Consider the following 16465-nt stretch of genomic DNA (forward strand, 5'->3'; position numbering starts at 1 on the left):
GGAGTTGGAATAGGGGCAGGGAGGGGGTGGAGTTGGGGTTGGAACTTTGGAGAAGGGGTTGGAATGGGGGCGGGGCAGGGGTGGGAAGAGGCAGGGCAGGGGCGGGGTCTCATTGACAGGGCGGAGTGGGGGCGGGGAGCATGGGGATCAAGCCCCCGTGGGAAAGCGGGGAAATCGGCGCCTAGGTCAAGAGGCACGAGTTGGCTATGCCTTGGATAATCACTTTTCACGAAGTGATCACTGTGTATCTGACATTTCAGTCCTCATCCTCAAAGGAAACCTGCACAACACCTTCAAAAGACGAGCCCGGGAGTTTAAATTAATAACTTTGCTAGACTCTAATGGACTGAACTGAGACACTGGATTTAAGGCCTATTACAACAATCTATAACCACTTAACCTCCCTCCTACTCACCAGGTTTTTTTTCCTTCCTCCCTATGACTAGGAGAGGTGTTAATGGGCCACTTAACCTTGAATGGCCACTTAACCTTAATGGGCCACTTAACCTTAATGGGCCACTTGAACCTTGAACCCTTGCAATATGTGTTAACTGCTTATGCTAAACAATCTGTGCAGCTAGAAAGCTCCCCTCTCACCAACAGAAGTTGGTCCAATAAAAGATATTACCTCACCCACTTTATCTCTCTAATGAACTTAGAGGGCCATGACAAAGTGGATTTGTTCCTGTGGAATAGTTCAGCCTTTGAGGCAAATAATAATAAGTTATGGTGTAGCTCTTAACTGAAGCAATTGGATAAGTAAGTGACAGAATGATTGGAGATGTAGGATAGGGTGTAATTAATTGACACAGCTTTACACTATGGCTCTGATATTTACTCTTTTCACTCATTAAAGATCCTCTGGAACTTTCCACAGGAACTGAGGTATTAACCTTAGCATCATTGCTGAATTCCAGTATGTAAAGTGAGGAGACTGGAACTGTTTCTGGCCTTTGCCCAGGGACATACAAAGTGGTCAAAGCCTTTGTACCTTGCCACAACTTACCTGAGTACAGTAAAAAGAAAAGGAGTACTTGTGGCACCTTAGAGACTAACCAATTTATTTGAGCATGAGCTTTCGTGAGCTACAGCTCACTTCATCAGATGCATATCGTGGAAACTGCAGCAGACTTTATATACACACAGAGAATATGAAACAATCGGTATTGTTTCATATTCTCTGTGTGTATATAAAGTCTGCTGCAGTTTCCACGGTATGCATCTGATGAAGTGAGCTGTAGCTCACGAAAGCTCATGCTCAAATAAATTGGTTAGTCTCTAAGGTGCCACAAGTACTCCTTTTCTTTTTGCGAATACAGACTAACACGGCTGTTCCTCTGAAACCTGAGTACAGTAGTGTTTGAATTGAGCAGTGTATATCCCTTGCCTATTTCAAAGGGAAGTTGTGGGGTTAAAAAGGGACTGAGAGTGCTAACTTGTTTGAAAGTCGTTATATAAATGCAAAGTATTGTGGTGTAAGTAACAAAAGTAGCAAGGATCCAGTGAAGGTGAGCTTTTCTAATAGCAGGGTGAGGGCAGCGATGGCTGTGCTGGAGGCAGGGGAAGAGAAAAGAAAGAAAAGGAGGGATGCCAGCTTATAAACTCTGATCCCATTGCCTGGGGGTACCCAGAGTTCCTAGCAGGGATGGGGTGTTAGGTGGATCCTAGGCACTGATGAGCTGCCAAAATCTTAACAACGGGTTCCCTGCCCACCCCCACCCCCCGGGACTCCTGTCCCATCCACCCCCCCACGTTCCTTGATGCCCCCCCCCAAGGATCCCTGCCCCATCCACCCCCCTCCCGGGTCCCCTGATTGCCCCCAGAACCGGGCAGGAGGGTCTCGTGGGCCACCGTAGTGGGTGCCCACTGCACCCCTAAGAGCCACAGGGACCTGCTGGGGCGTGAGGTGGGGAGTCCCGGCGGGGCTCACCTGGGGCAGCTCCCAGGAAGCATCCGGCAGGTCCCTCTGGCTCCTAGGGGCAGGGGAGCATAGCTAGGGGGGGAGCAGGGGGAGCAGCCACTCCCCCCACTGATCACATCAAAAGTGGCACCTTAGGCGCCGACTTCATGGGTGCTCCGGGGCTGGAGCACCCACGGAGAAAATTTGGTGGGTGCAGAGCACCCACCGGCAGCTCCCCGCCCTGTGCCCGGCCCCAGCTCACCTCCGCTCCACCTCCGCCTCCTCTCCTGAACGTGCAGCCCCCTCTGCTTCTTTGCCCCCCCCCCCCCCGGCTTCCTGTGAATCAGCTGTTCGGCGGGAAGCCTGGGAGGGCTGAGAAGCAGGCGGCGGCTTCGCACTCAGGCCAAGGGTGGCGGAGTTGAGCTGGGGCGGGGATCGGTTCCCCTGTGCACCCCCCAGATTACCTGCTGCGGCGTGGGTGGCCCTCCTCGCGCCCCCCTGCCCCAGCTCACCTCCGCCTCCCTGGGCCTGAGTGCGAAGCCACCGCCTGCTTCTCAGCCCGCCCTGGCTTCCTGCGCGAACAGCTGATTCGCGGGAAGCCTGGGTGGGGGGTGGAGAAGCAGAGCGGGGTGGTGCATTCAGGGGAGGAGGCGGAACGGAGGTGAGCTGGTGCCGGGGGTGGGGCAGGGAGGTGCCGGTGGGTGCTCTGCACCCACCAAATTTTCCCCTTGGGTGCTCCAGGACTGGAGCACCCGTGGAGTTGGCACTAAGGCGCTACTCTTGGCCAGTTACATTTAGAAGCCCTTTTAGAACCGGTTGTCCCTCGCAGAACAACCGGTTCTAAAAGGGCTTCTAAAATTTAACAACCGGTTCTAGCAAACGGGTGCGAACTGGCTCCAGCTCCTAGGAGTATGAAGCACGCAGGTTTCAGGCACATTAAACATTTAGGGTGAAATTCTGCCCCACTGATCTTTGCCATAGACTTTAGTGGGATTTCACCCCTAGTTAATTACATTTCTAATATTCTTGTGCGACTTACTTCTCAGTATTTCCTTTTCTTCATCAGTCAAGCCTTTAAAGGCCTCATTGGTTGGGACAAACAAAGTCCATTCTCCAGGTTGTGACAGAATACCATCTAAATCGGCATCTTTCACCAAATTGAGGAATATGCTAATCAGAAATAAAAATAGCACACATTAAATTATGGTCCAGTTCCCAAAGATTTGTTTATACAAGGAATTTTGAAGGCAACATCAGCACACAAAAGTCTGCTTAATTAAGACAGTTCCTGTCACTCCTAAGCATCAATGTAGTATCTTACTCTGCAATTATTCCCAATGATTTCAAGGTTGAGAGAGAATGGAGGAGATGGTAAGTCACTGAATGTGTCAAAAGTAATGGCTAGACTGAAGGGGAAGGGAGTAGAAGGAGAGGAGGATGTTGGTGACTTTGATACAAGCAATGTTCATGGAGTGGAGCAGTCAGAAATGAGATTGCACAGAATCCATTGGGGAAGTAGAGGAGAGAAAGGCAAGCCAAGACTGTATGCTCCTGGGGGAGGAGATAAAAGGGAAGAGAAGATAATAGTAAGATAAGTGAGTTCAAGGGAGTAGTACTTCATTAAATGGGATACTAGAGCATGTACTCAGGCTACCCTGTGTACAAGCAAGTTGTGTACAGAGATTAGGGTTTGAGCAAAATTAAGGCCCCAGGCTATCACCACACTTACTCATGAGAAGTAAAAAGAAAAGGAGTACTTGTGGCACCTTAGAGACTAACCAATTTATTTGAGCATGAGCTTTCGTGAGCTACGAAAGCTCATGCTCAAATAAATTGGTTAGTCTCTAAGGTGCCACAAGTACTCCTTTTCTTTTTGCGAATACAGACTAACACGGCTGTTCCTCTGAAACCTGTCATGAGAAGTAGTCCTAGTGAAAACACTCTAGACCACAGGTTCTTAACCTGGGGTGCATGCATCCCATGGGGGTGCGAGATGCCCTTTCTGGTGGTGCAACACATGCCAGATTTTTTTGAAGGTAAATCATCGAAAACACGAATTAAGCAAAAAGAACAGAAGTACTTGTGGATACAGACTAACATGGCTGCTGCTCTGAAACAAATTAAGCACAGCCACGTAAGTACAACTACTTTGTTTCATCAAACCTATGTATTTATTAACATTATACATTTTTTAACCATTACCATTTGTAATATACAAACAAAAATATATGTAGGTTTAAAGAACTGACCTACTTCAATGATTTTGATAAGGGGTGCGAGAACATATTTTGAGAACCAAAGGGGTGCAGGCTGCAGTAAAGGTTAAGAACCACTGTTCTAGATACATCCTCTCTGCTCCCCTACTGTCCCAGCCCTTCTGAACACCTTGCCAGCAGCTGAGTGGGTGTGGCCATGTAAAGCTATTACACCAGCCATACACTGCCCTAGTGCTGGGGGACTTACCATCAGGGAAAGAGGTCTAGGTTCTCGACCTTATTGTCTCTGGAATGGCATGAAAGAGCTAGAATGCTGACCAGAATGGGAGCCTATAGCTTCACTGTGTCACTCTGGTATTACAAAATATACCTGCATGGAAAATGGGGAAAGAAATCCATTCCCCCCCGCCCCATTTTTTGTCAAAATTAAATTTTTCAGAGCAGCTCTACTCCATATTGATCAAGGGCTGGTCTAGACTACAAAGATAGGCCATTTTAACTACATTGCTCAGGGCAAAATGTCATGTGCTGAAAGATGTAATTAAGCTGACCTAAGCCTGATATAGAAACCACGAGGTCAACAGAAGAATTCTTTCATTGACCTAACTACCACCTCTCATAGAAGTGGATCGACTACAGTGACCGAAGAACCCATCACTGTAATATGTGTTGTACCACTGTAGCATGTCTTGTGTAGACAGACCCACCGTCTATAGAGAGATTTCTATGCTGTGAAAACCTTTTGCTTACCTAAAGCGCTTATCATTCTTCAACACTTCACGCAGTGACTTTTCGGCTGGTTTGATGATCTGTCTGAAAATGTGAATGACACCATTCCTTCCCTCTTTGCTTCCTCTTACCATGCATGAATTTTCAATACATACAGCCTGGTTGAAAAGAAAAAACAAGACAAACCACCTAAGATTATAGTCACAGCATCCATGCCACAGCCACGGCAACATTAGTGAAGCATATTTTTTTGTAATCAGCCTGAAACATGAACTCCTCTGTAGCCTCTATAATTTAAAAATAGAATTTCTCCAACTTCTCATTGGCAAGTTATTTGTTCCTCCTTTTTAAAATAAAATGTGCAAAAGGAAGCAAATGATGTGGGAAATAAATACGTAATTAGATTGAAAATTGATTACTTGTGTCACCTGAAAAAATTGTTAGCTGTTTTGAAACTAGAAATTTTAATTATTAATCTCAAGCCAAATCCTGAAGCTGTCTTCTAGTTTTCCACTCATTCATCTATTTCAGCCAAAGTTTAATTTAATTTAATTGCATTATACGTCAAAATCAAAGATCTCTCTCCTATACAGTGGTGTGGTAAATGTTGGTAATTTTGACTTTCAATGGTGAGCTCTTTTATAACACCAATAGTATTGTCTTCTACAGTGAGCTCCATCCTTCCCCGGCTTCAGGTTTTGGATAGATTTTATTTGTCACTGCCCCAGGATTTGGAAATGTTCATTCACTTACTGTGCGGTATACAAAGACTCTGAGTTGTTTTCCTCCCAAGGTCTCCACGTTCTGTCCATTGTAGAGCTCATTGAGGCTAATTTTCACTTTCAAAATGTGGTTTTGCATGATCAGTTTAAGAAGCCGTTGGTCCATCCTCAAAGTGTCATCTACCAAATCATTTAGACAATAATGTATAAATGATTCCTTCATTCAGGTAAGGTTCACTGCACACACTATGTTTTAGAATCATGAAAATACTTGTTCTTTTTGCATTGTTTACATTTTAGATCAATCATTTTAGACTTAATAAAACTGGGAAAACTATTCACAGAAATTAAATTTATTAGAGCATAAGCTTTCATGGAAAAAACAGTATGCATCCGATGAAGTAAGCTGTAGCTCATGAAAGCTTATGCTCTAATAAATTTGTTAGTCTCTAAGGTGCCACTAGTACTCCTTTTCTTTTTGCAGATACAGACTAACATGACTGCTACTCTGAAACCAGAAATTAAATTGATTAACTCATTTTTATTATTACAATTATCTGTAAACAGGCTTCTAATTCTTTAGTAGACATTTGGTAGATGATTTATGTATAGGCATGTTTTAACCTCTAGATTACTTGTAAAATATTTCTGGTAACTATTGCTTTGAGTGTTCACCATTTGAAATCCATTCTGTGTTGTGACATCTAGGTCACATGGAGATGCTTCTTATCTCTGATTGGATGACTACCAAATCCACAAAGAGCTTTCAGAAGGGCCATGTGGCCACTCCTAGTGCAAATACTAATTCAAATGTTTATTGGCACATACATATGTGACACTGTCTCTTTGCTCCATCATCCTGGTAAATAAAAACGTGCTTGTGTGAAGGTACTTTGACAGTAAATAAAGGGGGTTCTGATGACAACTCAAGTGAATTTAAGGGGATTTACTGTAAATATATTATTGCATTATTCATCCAGCTCTTCTGCTAAGCATTAGGGTATATTTTGCATCTTATTTTAACTTTACTTTTCCCATCAAATAAAGAGGTTCTCTATATACTGAATAAAATAAATTGTGTAGGCTTAAGTAAGACTCAAGTGGCATATAGGTCTTTTGCGGACGCTCTGCACAGTGGTAAATTTTACCCACTATGCATACTGAAAAGGACAAAGCATCTCTTATTCCTAGTTGCGCCAATTCTTTGCAGTCTCAGAACATAGACTGGGGAAAAAATTGGTTTTAGAAAACCATGATGGCAGAAAATGCTTTTGACACTGCCTCAGAGGTAGGGAATATTCCCCTCCAAGGCCACCTACCTGAGAAAGCACCATTCAGAGGAGCCAGCAGAGTGTATTGTCCCTCTGGCCTTAGAGAAGAAGCCAATCCCAGCTGTGCTAAAAGGTCTGTGAAGGTGGTCTGCTGGTCACCTGCAAGTTCAATAACTTGCTTGGCTGCAATTGATAAAGGAAAAGATAATTAATTGTAGCCTGTTAATTAGTTTTCTTGCTTCAGCCACCTCCCTCCCTACAAATTAGAACTCAATAGAAGAGGGTTTAGAGAGTCTGGATAAGGACAGAGCAGGTGTGCACACAGATCCTCTCAATAAACAGGCTTGTATAGATTTCACAGGTGGAGAATGTCTTATAGTCAACATTCCTTATCTCTGTGATACATACATGAAACTATGTCAGTCACTCACCAGAGTTAGGAATCAGCACATGGTCAATGAGGTGGATAACACCGTTGCTTGTCACAATGTCTTTGCGGTTTACCATCTTGACTCCATTTACAGTCAGACTTTCACCATCACAGCCTACTTCAACTGTACTCCCTTCCAAGGTCTCATAGACTGCTCCACCCATGATGGCTTCAGAGCACTGAAGAGTATTTAAAATATGGAACTTCATGAGAGCTGTGGAAAACAGAAGAGACAGGTCCATGTAGAGGTACTTGATTGGAAGAGGATTGCTTAAGACAATTTAATGCATTGACTCAATTAGTGTTGTTACAAAATAATTTTGAATAACTATCTTTATTTTCCATAATTTCTCATACCAAGTTTGACAAATACAAAATATAATATTATTTTAATGACTGTACAGATAACTCTTTTTTCTGGTCTCTGAAAATAGGGTTATTTGTACAACAACTCATAAGTGCAGACTGCTATAGTACATTATGTTTAAGAAATGTTTTTAGTGATTCCCATAATATCATTAAATACATCCTAGTCTGTTAATTAGCTCTGTGTAAGCCAGAGCATATAGTTTAATGGCCATGGGTAATATTAGGTTGCCAGTGGATCTCAACATACACCTTTCGGTATTGAGTGTTCAGAACCAAGCCTCAGCTTTTAATTACTATTGTTCATTATTTGTTTCTAGTAGCTCCCATAGGGTTTTTTAAAAAAAAGATGGGAAAAAAGGCACCTCCGAGAAATATCCTCCTGCTAGTGATCCAGTGAGAGGATTTTCTAGCTAGTGCCCTTACCCCTTCAGATACACCAGTGTCATTAGTTGCCAGTCACTAAACATCTGCAGCTAGTCTGTGGAGAGGCTGGTAGTAGACACAGATGTTTGCTCTTCCCTGTAAAATGAAGGGAGTGTGAAATGTGGTTACTTGCTGGCCGTGGGGAGCGTCTGTTAGACATGTGGTGCTGAGGACAACCTGGGTGGTCTGAACTTTGTGGAGGAATTTAAAGAAGGTGTTACAGGACTGTCTGCTGGTTTGAATTCTTTACTTTTTGCAGATACTGAAAACACTGTGGGCCATATTCTGTCCATGGGCAACCCTGCTGCCTTTATTGTATGATGAAGGACAGAATTCAGCTTACAGGTGTGTAGCCCCAGCAAAGCTGTCTCTTCCTCTTTTGTTGTCAAATATACAAGAGGGGGTTCTGTTGCATTTGACTGTATCAGAGAAGTGAGATTCAGAGTCCAGTCTTCTGGGTGTGGTGCCCAGAAGACAAGATGAAATTCTTATAGGTGAACTTAAAAGCAAAACAAATTTTTTAAAAAAATCACATTTTACTTTTTTATGATGTATAAAGAAGTTCTATGAGATTTCAAAAAATTCTCTTTTCTTGGTTATTTTTTTTTTACATTACAAGTATCAGCCCAGATTCCCCCCTCCAGCGTTTGCCACTTTATGCCACTCAGATGATGGCAAGTTTCCTGATCTGGCCCTAATGAGAATTCTCCAAGAGTAGGGGAGTTTGCAGATTGTGTAACATGACACAGAGTATTCCCAACCCAATTCCTTACCCCCAGCAGACTGCACACATTCTGGTGGGGTCATAACAAGAGTCAGCTGGAGCTCTGCCAATTCGTAACTGGCATATGTTCCCTTCAGGACCATAGCTAGCTAGCATAAGATAGAGCAATCCTTAGGCTACTCTAAATTATGTGGGTCGAGGACAAGAACAAATCTGCCCTGATCCACTCAGTGTGCAGTAGCAGCCAAAAAAGTGAACAGAATGTTGGGAATCATTAAGAAAGGGATAGATACTAAGACAGAAAATATCATATTGCCTCTATAAAAATCTAAAAAAATGTGGGTATGCCCACATCTTGAATACTGCATGCAGACATGGTCACCCCATCTCAAAAAAGATATATTGGAATTGGAAAAGTTTCAGAAAAGGGCAACAAAAATGATTAGGAGTATGGAACAGCTTCCACAGGAGGAGAGATTAATAAGGCTGGGACTTTTCAGCTTGGAAAAGAGACGACTAAGGTGGTATATGATAGAGGTCTATAAAATCATGATTGGTATGGAGTAAGTAAATAAGAAAGTGTTATTCACTCCTCATAACACAAGAACTAGGGGTCACCAAATGAAATTAATAGGCAGCAGATTTAAAACAAACAAAAGGAAATATTTCTTCATACAGCACACAGTCAACCTGTGGAACTCTTTGCTAGAGGATGTTTTGAAGGCCAAGACTATAACAGGGTTCAAAAAGGAACTAGATGAATTCATGGAGGATAGGTCCATCAATGGCTATTAGCTAGGATTGGCAGGGATGGTGTCCCTAGCCTCTGTTTGCCAGCAGCTGGGAATGAGTAACAGAGGATAGATCACTTGATGATTACCTGTTCTGTTCATTCCCTCTGAAGCACGTGGAATTGGCCACTGTCAGAAGACAGGATACTGGGCTAGATGGACCTTTGGTCTGACCCTGTATGGCTATTCTCATGTTCTTATGTTCTGAGAATCAGGTGACTGTTACAGTCCCCAGACTGCCTCCCTCATCCTCATCAGGCCCCGATTTATTTCTTTTTGCTGGAGGACTTCTTGGAGAATTGGATAACTAAACTAGCTTACTGCTGTAATATGTAATTCCTGATAAACAGTTGGAAGAAAACCTGTGTTTTTGAAAGATTACCCCCCCGCACAAGCTTCAATACATTTTTAGGAAACATCCCACAGATTCCAATACTCCAAGGAATTCTCCAGAGGAAAAGAAGAAATCAAAACTTGCTATTTATAAACTCCCCCCAAAAACACTTTTTTTTTTTTTTTTAGTTTGGGAAGAAAACTTTGAAGCCATCTTTACTCTTTGCAAAGAAGCACTTACTAAAAAGGCAGAAAAGTGCCTTGTGCAGTTCACCTTTAAAATGCCTTAAATATGCAGCGCAGTGCATGCAGAAACTGCAGTCTCAGTCTTTAAGACATAGTTTCCATAGATTGCTTTCAGACATCCTGCTTATAATGCTTATTCTGAATCCCTTGGCTTTTTTTTTTTTTTTTTTTTTTGGTAATTTAAAGCACGACAGAAACTCTGACTCCTACAGTACAGTATGTAGCAATTGCCCTTTCTTAATGAGAAGGACAGATGTTAGCTGTAACTTACAACTATAATGATTCTAATGGGACTTCCTTTTCCATTCTGTGGAAAGTAAATTTTATGAGCTATGCATGCATTTAATCAATGCTGATTGCATTAGATGCATAGCCTTTCATTTGACAGCTTGGTTGTTAAAGGATTCTTATCCCCAGGTATCAGACCACTGAAGATAAATGTGCTGGAAAGGGATAGTAATAGCTATACAATCTGCTTAAGGACTGGGGTTCAGTGACTGGTAACATCTTTTTCAAGGATTAAAATTAGATTGTCTCGAAACCATAGTTGCACAATCTTCCTCTTGACCTTCATTTACACACCACAGACATAGGTAGGACAAGAAAATTGGCATCTGCTCCATTATTTAAAATGCACTGTACAGCCACCATTAAATGATTCTTCTTCATTAATATATGATGGGTCAGATCCTCCACTGGCGTAAGTCAATTTAGCTACACCACTTTACACCACCTGTAGATCTAGCCCAGCACATTCTGCTCTCTTTTCCAATTGATGCCTGTCAGTAAAGAGCCTGCAGGCATAGCTTCTATAAACTTCAATGGGAATTCTGCCTGCATGAGAATAGGAATATCCAGTTTAAAGCATGTAGGGCAAACATTTTAAAAGCACCTCTGTGACTCATCTAGGTCTCCATGAAAATCCATGGGAAGTAGGCTTCTAGAGTTAATTAGGTGCATTGGAAAATTTTACCCATAAACAACATGTTGGATCCCTTTGGGATTGGGAACAACTGTACATTTTTGTGGAATTAAAATCAAATTGATTTGAGTACCCTTCTCAGATGAACTGAAGGTTATTTTATTGGTAATTATTATTATTTTTAACACAGCACATAGATGTGCATAGCATTTCACAGACCAAATTGTCTGTGCTTTTTATTTCTTTGTGTTACAGTAGCACCCAGAAGGCTGAATTAGGATTGCAGCCCCATTGTGCACTGTAAAAAAATAAGACAATCCCTTGAAAAGTTTACACAGTAGAATTTGGCCCATAGAATACATATACTCTTACTATGAAACAGCTATAGCTGAGATGACGTTTGAGGCAAAAGCCCAGATCCAGATGCCCCGGAATATAAAGCTGAGATCCATTTCCATTAAATAAATACAAGCACTCACTCTGCTCACTCTTTTGAGATATTTGTATGGCTTTATAATCCCTTTGTTGCTAATTCCTGATTTGATTATGTTTGAAATATATTTTCACATTTTCCCATATACAGAATCACTGATATACCTTCAGAGGCCACCTTGTCACCCATGATCCTTTCCAAGACTCCCCTTGGAAGTTTCTCAAAAGCTTCATTAGTAGGAGCAAAGAGTGTGTAATGGCCGGGCTTTCCAAGAGTGTCCAATACACCAGATGTAATGGCAGCAGCCTAGAAAAGAAATATATTACTTACTGAGAGCATTGTTCAAATACATTAAACTTATGGGTACAGAAAAACAAAACCCTTAATTTTGAAACCTCAGAGGGTCAAATCCTGCACTTGAATGCTCACATTCATCTCTTATTGAGATCAGTGGAAGTTGTTGCATGTGAATCTGTAGGCAGAATTTGGCACGTAGTTTCTGTGCAACTGATACTATATTATGATTTAGCACTTTAGGATTTGTATCCAGATATTTTAATGGTATGTTGAAATGAATTATAATATTCTTCAGAGAAAAGCCTGTTTACATAAGTAAAATTACAGAATCAAAATGTAGAAAACTAAATGCTCTAGGGAAACATCTTGGCTCAGTCTTCTGAGTTTCTTTGACAATTTAGCAGATATTAAGAAAGAGCCCAATTCTGATACAATTTATAATGATTCAAATGTAGCATAACTCTGTTGATTTCAGTTGAGATAGATTGGATTTACTCCAGTCCAAACTGTATTAGAATGTAGTTCATTAGATTCATCCACCACACGAAAACACTCAGTAGCAAATTTAAATAAAGCTGAGTAAGTGAAATTCTATACACAAACCTTTAGGTTAAATGAATACAAAGAATCCTGAAAAAGCTCATTGCATTGAAGACCATATGCACATAGGTTTTGCCAGATAAAACCAACAGTCTATCTAATCCATTCTTTTGCCTTTGGAATAGTAGCCAAGACCTGATACTTCTGAAGAAGGTGAAAAATCTTTCATAATACAGCTAGTGAATTATGTGTTGTTGTACAGTACATTGTTTCCTAACCCTTCCTAAGCCATAGGAATGCATTTAGCCATAATGTTTACATGGTTTAATTCCTTCAACTTTGTTCAGATTGGCTAATGAACATTAGTGATAAAAGTTATCCCAATAGATATGAAGTAGGATTGAAATAACTAACCTCAATAGGGGTTAGAATCATAGAATCATAGAATCATAGAATATCAGGGTTGGAAGGGACCCCAGAAGGTCATCTAGTCCAATCCCCTACTGGAAGCAGGACCAATTCCCAGTTAAATCATCCCAGCCAGGGCTTTGTCAAGCCTGACCTTAAAAACCTCTAAGGAAGGAGATTCTACCACCTCCCTAGGTAACGCATTCCAGTGTTTCACCACCCTCTTAGTGAAAAAGTTTTTCCTAATATCCAATCTAAACCTCCCCCACTGCAACTTGAGACCATTACTCCTCGTTCTGTCATCTGCTACCATTGAGAACAGTCTAGAGCCATCCTCTTTGGAACCCCCTTTCAGGTAGTTGAAAGCAGCTATCAAATCCCCCCTCATTCTTCTCTTCTGCAGACTAAACAATCCCAGGTCCCTCAGCCTCTCCCCATAAGTCATGTGTTCTAGACCCCTAATCATTTTTGTTGCCCTTCGCTGGACTCTCTCCAATTTATCCACATCCTTCTTGTAGTGTGGGGCCCAAAACTGGACACAGTACTCCAGATGAGGCCTCACCAATGTCGAATAGAGGGGAACGATCACGTCCCTCGATCTGCTCGCTATGCCCCTACTTATACATCCCAAAATGCCATTGGCCTTCTTGGCAACAAGGGCACACTGCTGACTCATATCCAGCTTCTCATCCACTGTCACTCCTAGGTCCTTTTCCGCAGAACTGCTGCCTAGCCATTCGGCCCCTAGTCTGTAGCGGTGCATTGGATTCTTCCGTCCTAAGTGCAGGACCCTGCACTGATCCTTATTGAACCTCATCAGATTTCTTTTGGCCCAATCCTCCAATTTGTCTAGGTCCTTCTGTATCCTATCCCTCCCCTCCAGCATATCTACCACTCCTCCCAGTTTAGTATCATCCGCAAATTTGCTGAGAGTGCAATCTACACCATCCTCCAGATCATTTATGAAGATATTGAACAAAACCGGCCCCAGGACCGACCCCTGGGGCACTCCACTTGACACCGGCTGCCAACTAGACATGGAGCCATTGATCACTACCCGTTGAGCCCGACAATCTAGCCAGCTTTCTACCCACCTTATAGTGCATTCATCCAGCCCATACTTCCTTAACTTGCTGACAAGAGTTCACCTTTACTTCCTGGAAACTAGGTATGTAAGAATAAATCTGAATGAAATATGAACTAACTCAATCCCTGTCCCAAAAGTGTAATCAAGCAACCCTTTTCTGATTAAAGAAAAACATTTTCTTAATTTGCTTGCTTTAAGTTCTCCCCATGCCCCTATGCTTGTCCATGCTCAGATAAACAAGTATAATGAAAAAAAATATATATATATTGAGAGGCTGTTTTATAGGTAGCTTTAGTCTAGTCAATACCAGGAGGATTAGGAGTCTTTCAAGAAAGCATGAACTCTTAAGATTTTCACACCATTTGTTCAGATACAAAGGTTTGGCTACATCCAGACAAGTGCAGATAAACATCAGGGTGAAATCCTTGCTGCATTGAGGTTGATGCATTGAGGTTAATCTGCATTGAGGTTAATCTGATGAGGTTCAATAAGGATAAGTGCAGGGTCCTGCACTTAGGACGGAAGAACCCAATGCACCGCTACAGACTAGGGACCGAATGGCTAGGCAGCAGTTCTGCGGAAAAGGACCTAGGGGTGACAGTGGACGAGAAGCTGGATATGAGTCAGCAGTGTGCCCTTGTTGCCAAGAAGGCCAATGGCATTTTGGGATGTATAAGTAGGGGCACAGCGAGCAGATCGAGGGACGTGATCATCCCCCTCTATTCGACATTGGTGAGGCCTCATCTGGAGTACTGTGTCCAGTTTTGGGCCCCACACTACGAGAAGGATGGGGATAAATTGGAGAGAGTCCAGCGAAGGGCAACAAAAATGATTAGGGGTCTGGAACACATGACTTATGAGGAGAGGCTGAGGGACCTGGGATTGTTTAGTCTGCAGAAGAGAAGAATGAGGGGGGATTTGATAGCTGCTTTCAGCTACTTGAGAGGTGGTTCCAGAGAGGATGGTTCTAGACTATTCTCAGTGGTAGAAGAGGACAGGTCAAGGAGTAATGGTCTCAAGTTGCAGTGGGGGAGGTTTAGATTGGATATTAGGAAAAACTTTTTCACTAGGAGGGTGATGAAGCACTGGAATGCATTACCTAGGGAGGTGGTGGAATCTCCTTCCTTAGAAGTTTTTAAGGTCAGGCTTGACAAAGCCCTGGCTGGGATGATTTAATTGGGGATTGGTTCTGCTTTGAGCAGGGGGTTGGACTAGATGACCTCCTGAGGTCCCTTCCAACCCTGATATTCTATGATTCTATGATAGGGGGTGTGCCGTTAGACTTCAGTGGGTTTGGGATTTACTCCAGAACTTTTGGAGGCATAGCTGAATTGAGCCACTAACATTTTTGATATTTGATTTGCCCTGTTGAAAACCTGCTCTAAGTTGGAACTCATCAGACCAATGGGGTTATTATGTTTTGATTTCATAGAATCATAGAAGATTAGGGTTGGAAGAGACCTCAAAGGATCATCTAGTCCAACCCCCTACTCAAAGCAGGACCAACCCCAACTAAATCATCCCAGCCAGGGCTTTGTCAAGTCGGGCCTTAAAAACCTCTAAGGATGGAGATTCCACCACCTCCCTAGGTAACCCATTCCAGTGCTTCAGCACCCTCCTAGTGAAAAAGTTTTTCTAATATCCATTCTAGACCTCCCACACTGCAACTTGAGACCATTGCTCCTTGGTCTGTCATCTGCCACCACTAAGTACAGCCTAGCTCCATCCTCTTTGGGACCCCCTTCAGGTAGTTGAAGGCTGCTATCAAATCCCCCCTCACTCTTCTCTTCTGCAGGCTAAATAAGCCCATTCATGCAGCATCCACTACTTCCAGTGTCACAACGTAAAACATTGAAATAAATTATCTAGATTAATATAGTTATTTACAGAACAGTGTAAGTGTACTTGAAATACGTTGCTGAACAGATGGGAACATCTCTAAGCCAATTTATCTTTAATATTAAGATGTCTGGGCTTATATAAGAATTATAGTTACATCTTGTCATGAATGTCTCCCCTTGAGCATAACAGCACAATTATATTTTGACATTGTATATGACTCCACCGACCAGGAAATAAGAAAAGCAGCCCTATATGAGTGTTGACTTCCCACACCTTCCATAGTTTTTCTCACCTCCTCATCCTACAAAGAGGGAGCCTGCTGGGCCCTCTGTTCTTCGCTGCTTGTAACTTTTCTCTTTTTTCCACAGAAGGAAGAAAAGATGAGAGAAATCAGAGGAAAGGAAGTCAAATGAGAGAGTCTTTCAATTCGGGAAGAGCTTGGAAAGATTCCATAATATCCTGGTGCCCCAGCCCAAGCCAGCAAGTAAATATCCTTCTCACCACACTCTAACCCACTTTCTGAAACCAACTGGATCACTTAAGCTTTCATGATGATATCTCCATTACTTCCATTACTTTTAATTATTTTCCCCATTTTGGATCTAATTCTGATCACACAGGACCAGATTCTGTGATCTGTACTCACACTGAGTGATACCTTACTCTCTGAACAGCCCCAGGACTCAAGGAGTAAGGACTACTCACTGCGAATAAGGGTGCCAGAATCTGGCCTTGTGACATCAATTACAAGACTGTCACAAAAGCAGGACTAGGCACTTATG

The 16465-nt window shown here is 42.4% G+C and overlaps 1 protein-coding gene and 1 long non-coding RNA gene across 7 annotated transcripts in view; one reads left to right on the forward strand and one right to left on the reverse strand.

Moving 5' to 3' along the window:
• The window catches only part of POSTN (periostin), a 51646-nt gene that overhangs the window by 22710 nt on the left and 12471 nt on the right, over window positions 1-16465 (reverse strand). For all 6 annotated transcript variants that reach the window (XM_048848293.2, XM_048848315.2, XM_048848304.2 and 3 more), the window contains exons 7-12: window positions 11674-11815; window positions 7270-7482; window positions 6887-7021; window positions 5599-5747; window positions 4867-5003; window positions 2940-3070 (exon numbers count right to left, since the gene is read on the reverse strand). In XM_048848293.2, the coding sequence (XP_048704250.1) occupies window positions 2940-3070; window positions 4867-5003; window positions 5599-5747; window positions 6887-7021; window positions 7270-7482; window positions 11674-11815 (907 nt within the window). The remainder of the gene's footprint in view (window positions 1-2939; window positions 3071-4866; window positions 5004-5598; window positions 5748-6886; window positions 7022-7269; window positions 7483-11673; window positions 11816-16465) is intronic.
• On the forward strand, window positions 7466-16164 carry LOC125635934 (uncharacterized). The gene is made up of 3 exons (XR_007356421.2): window positions 7466-7516; window positions 8320-8405; window positions 16052-16164. It is a non-coding gene; the product is annotated as an uncharacterized LOC125635934 (long non-coding RNA).

Source organism: Caretta caretta, chromosome 1, assembly GCF_965140235.1.
Source record: "Caretta caretta isolate rCarCar2 chromosome 1, rCarCar1.hap1, whole genome shotgun sequence".
Lineage (NCBI taxonomy): Eukaryota > Metazoa > Chordata > Testudines > Cheloniidae > Caretta > Caretta caretta.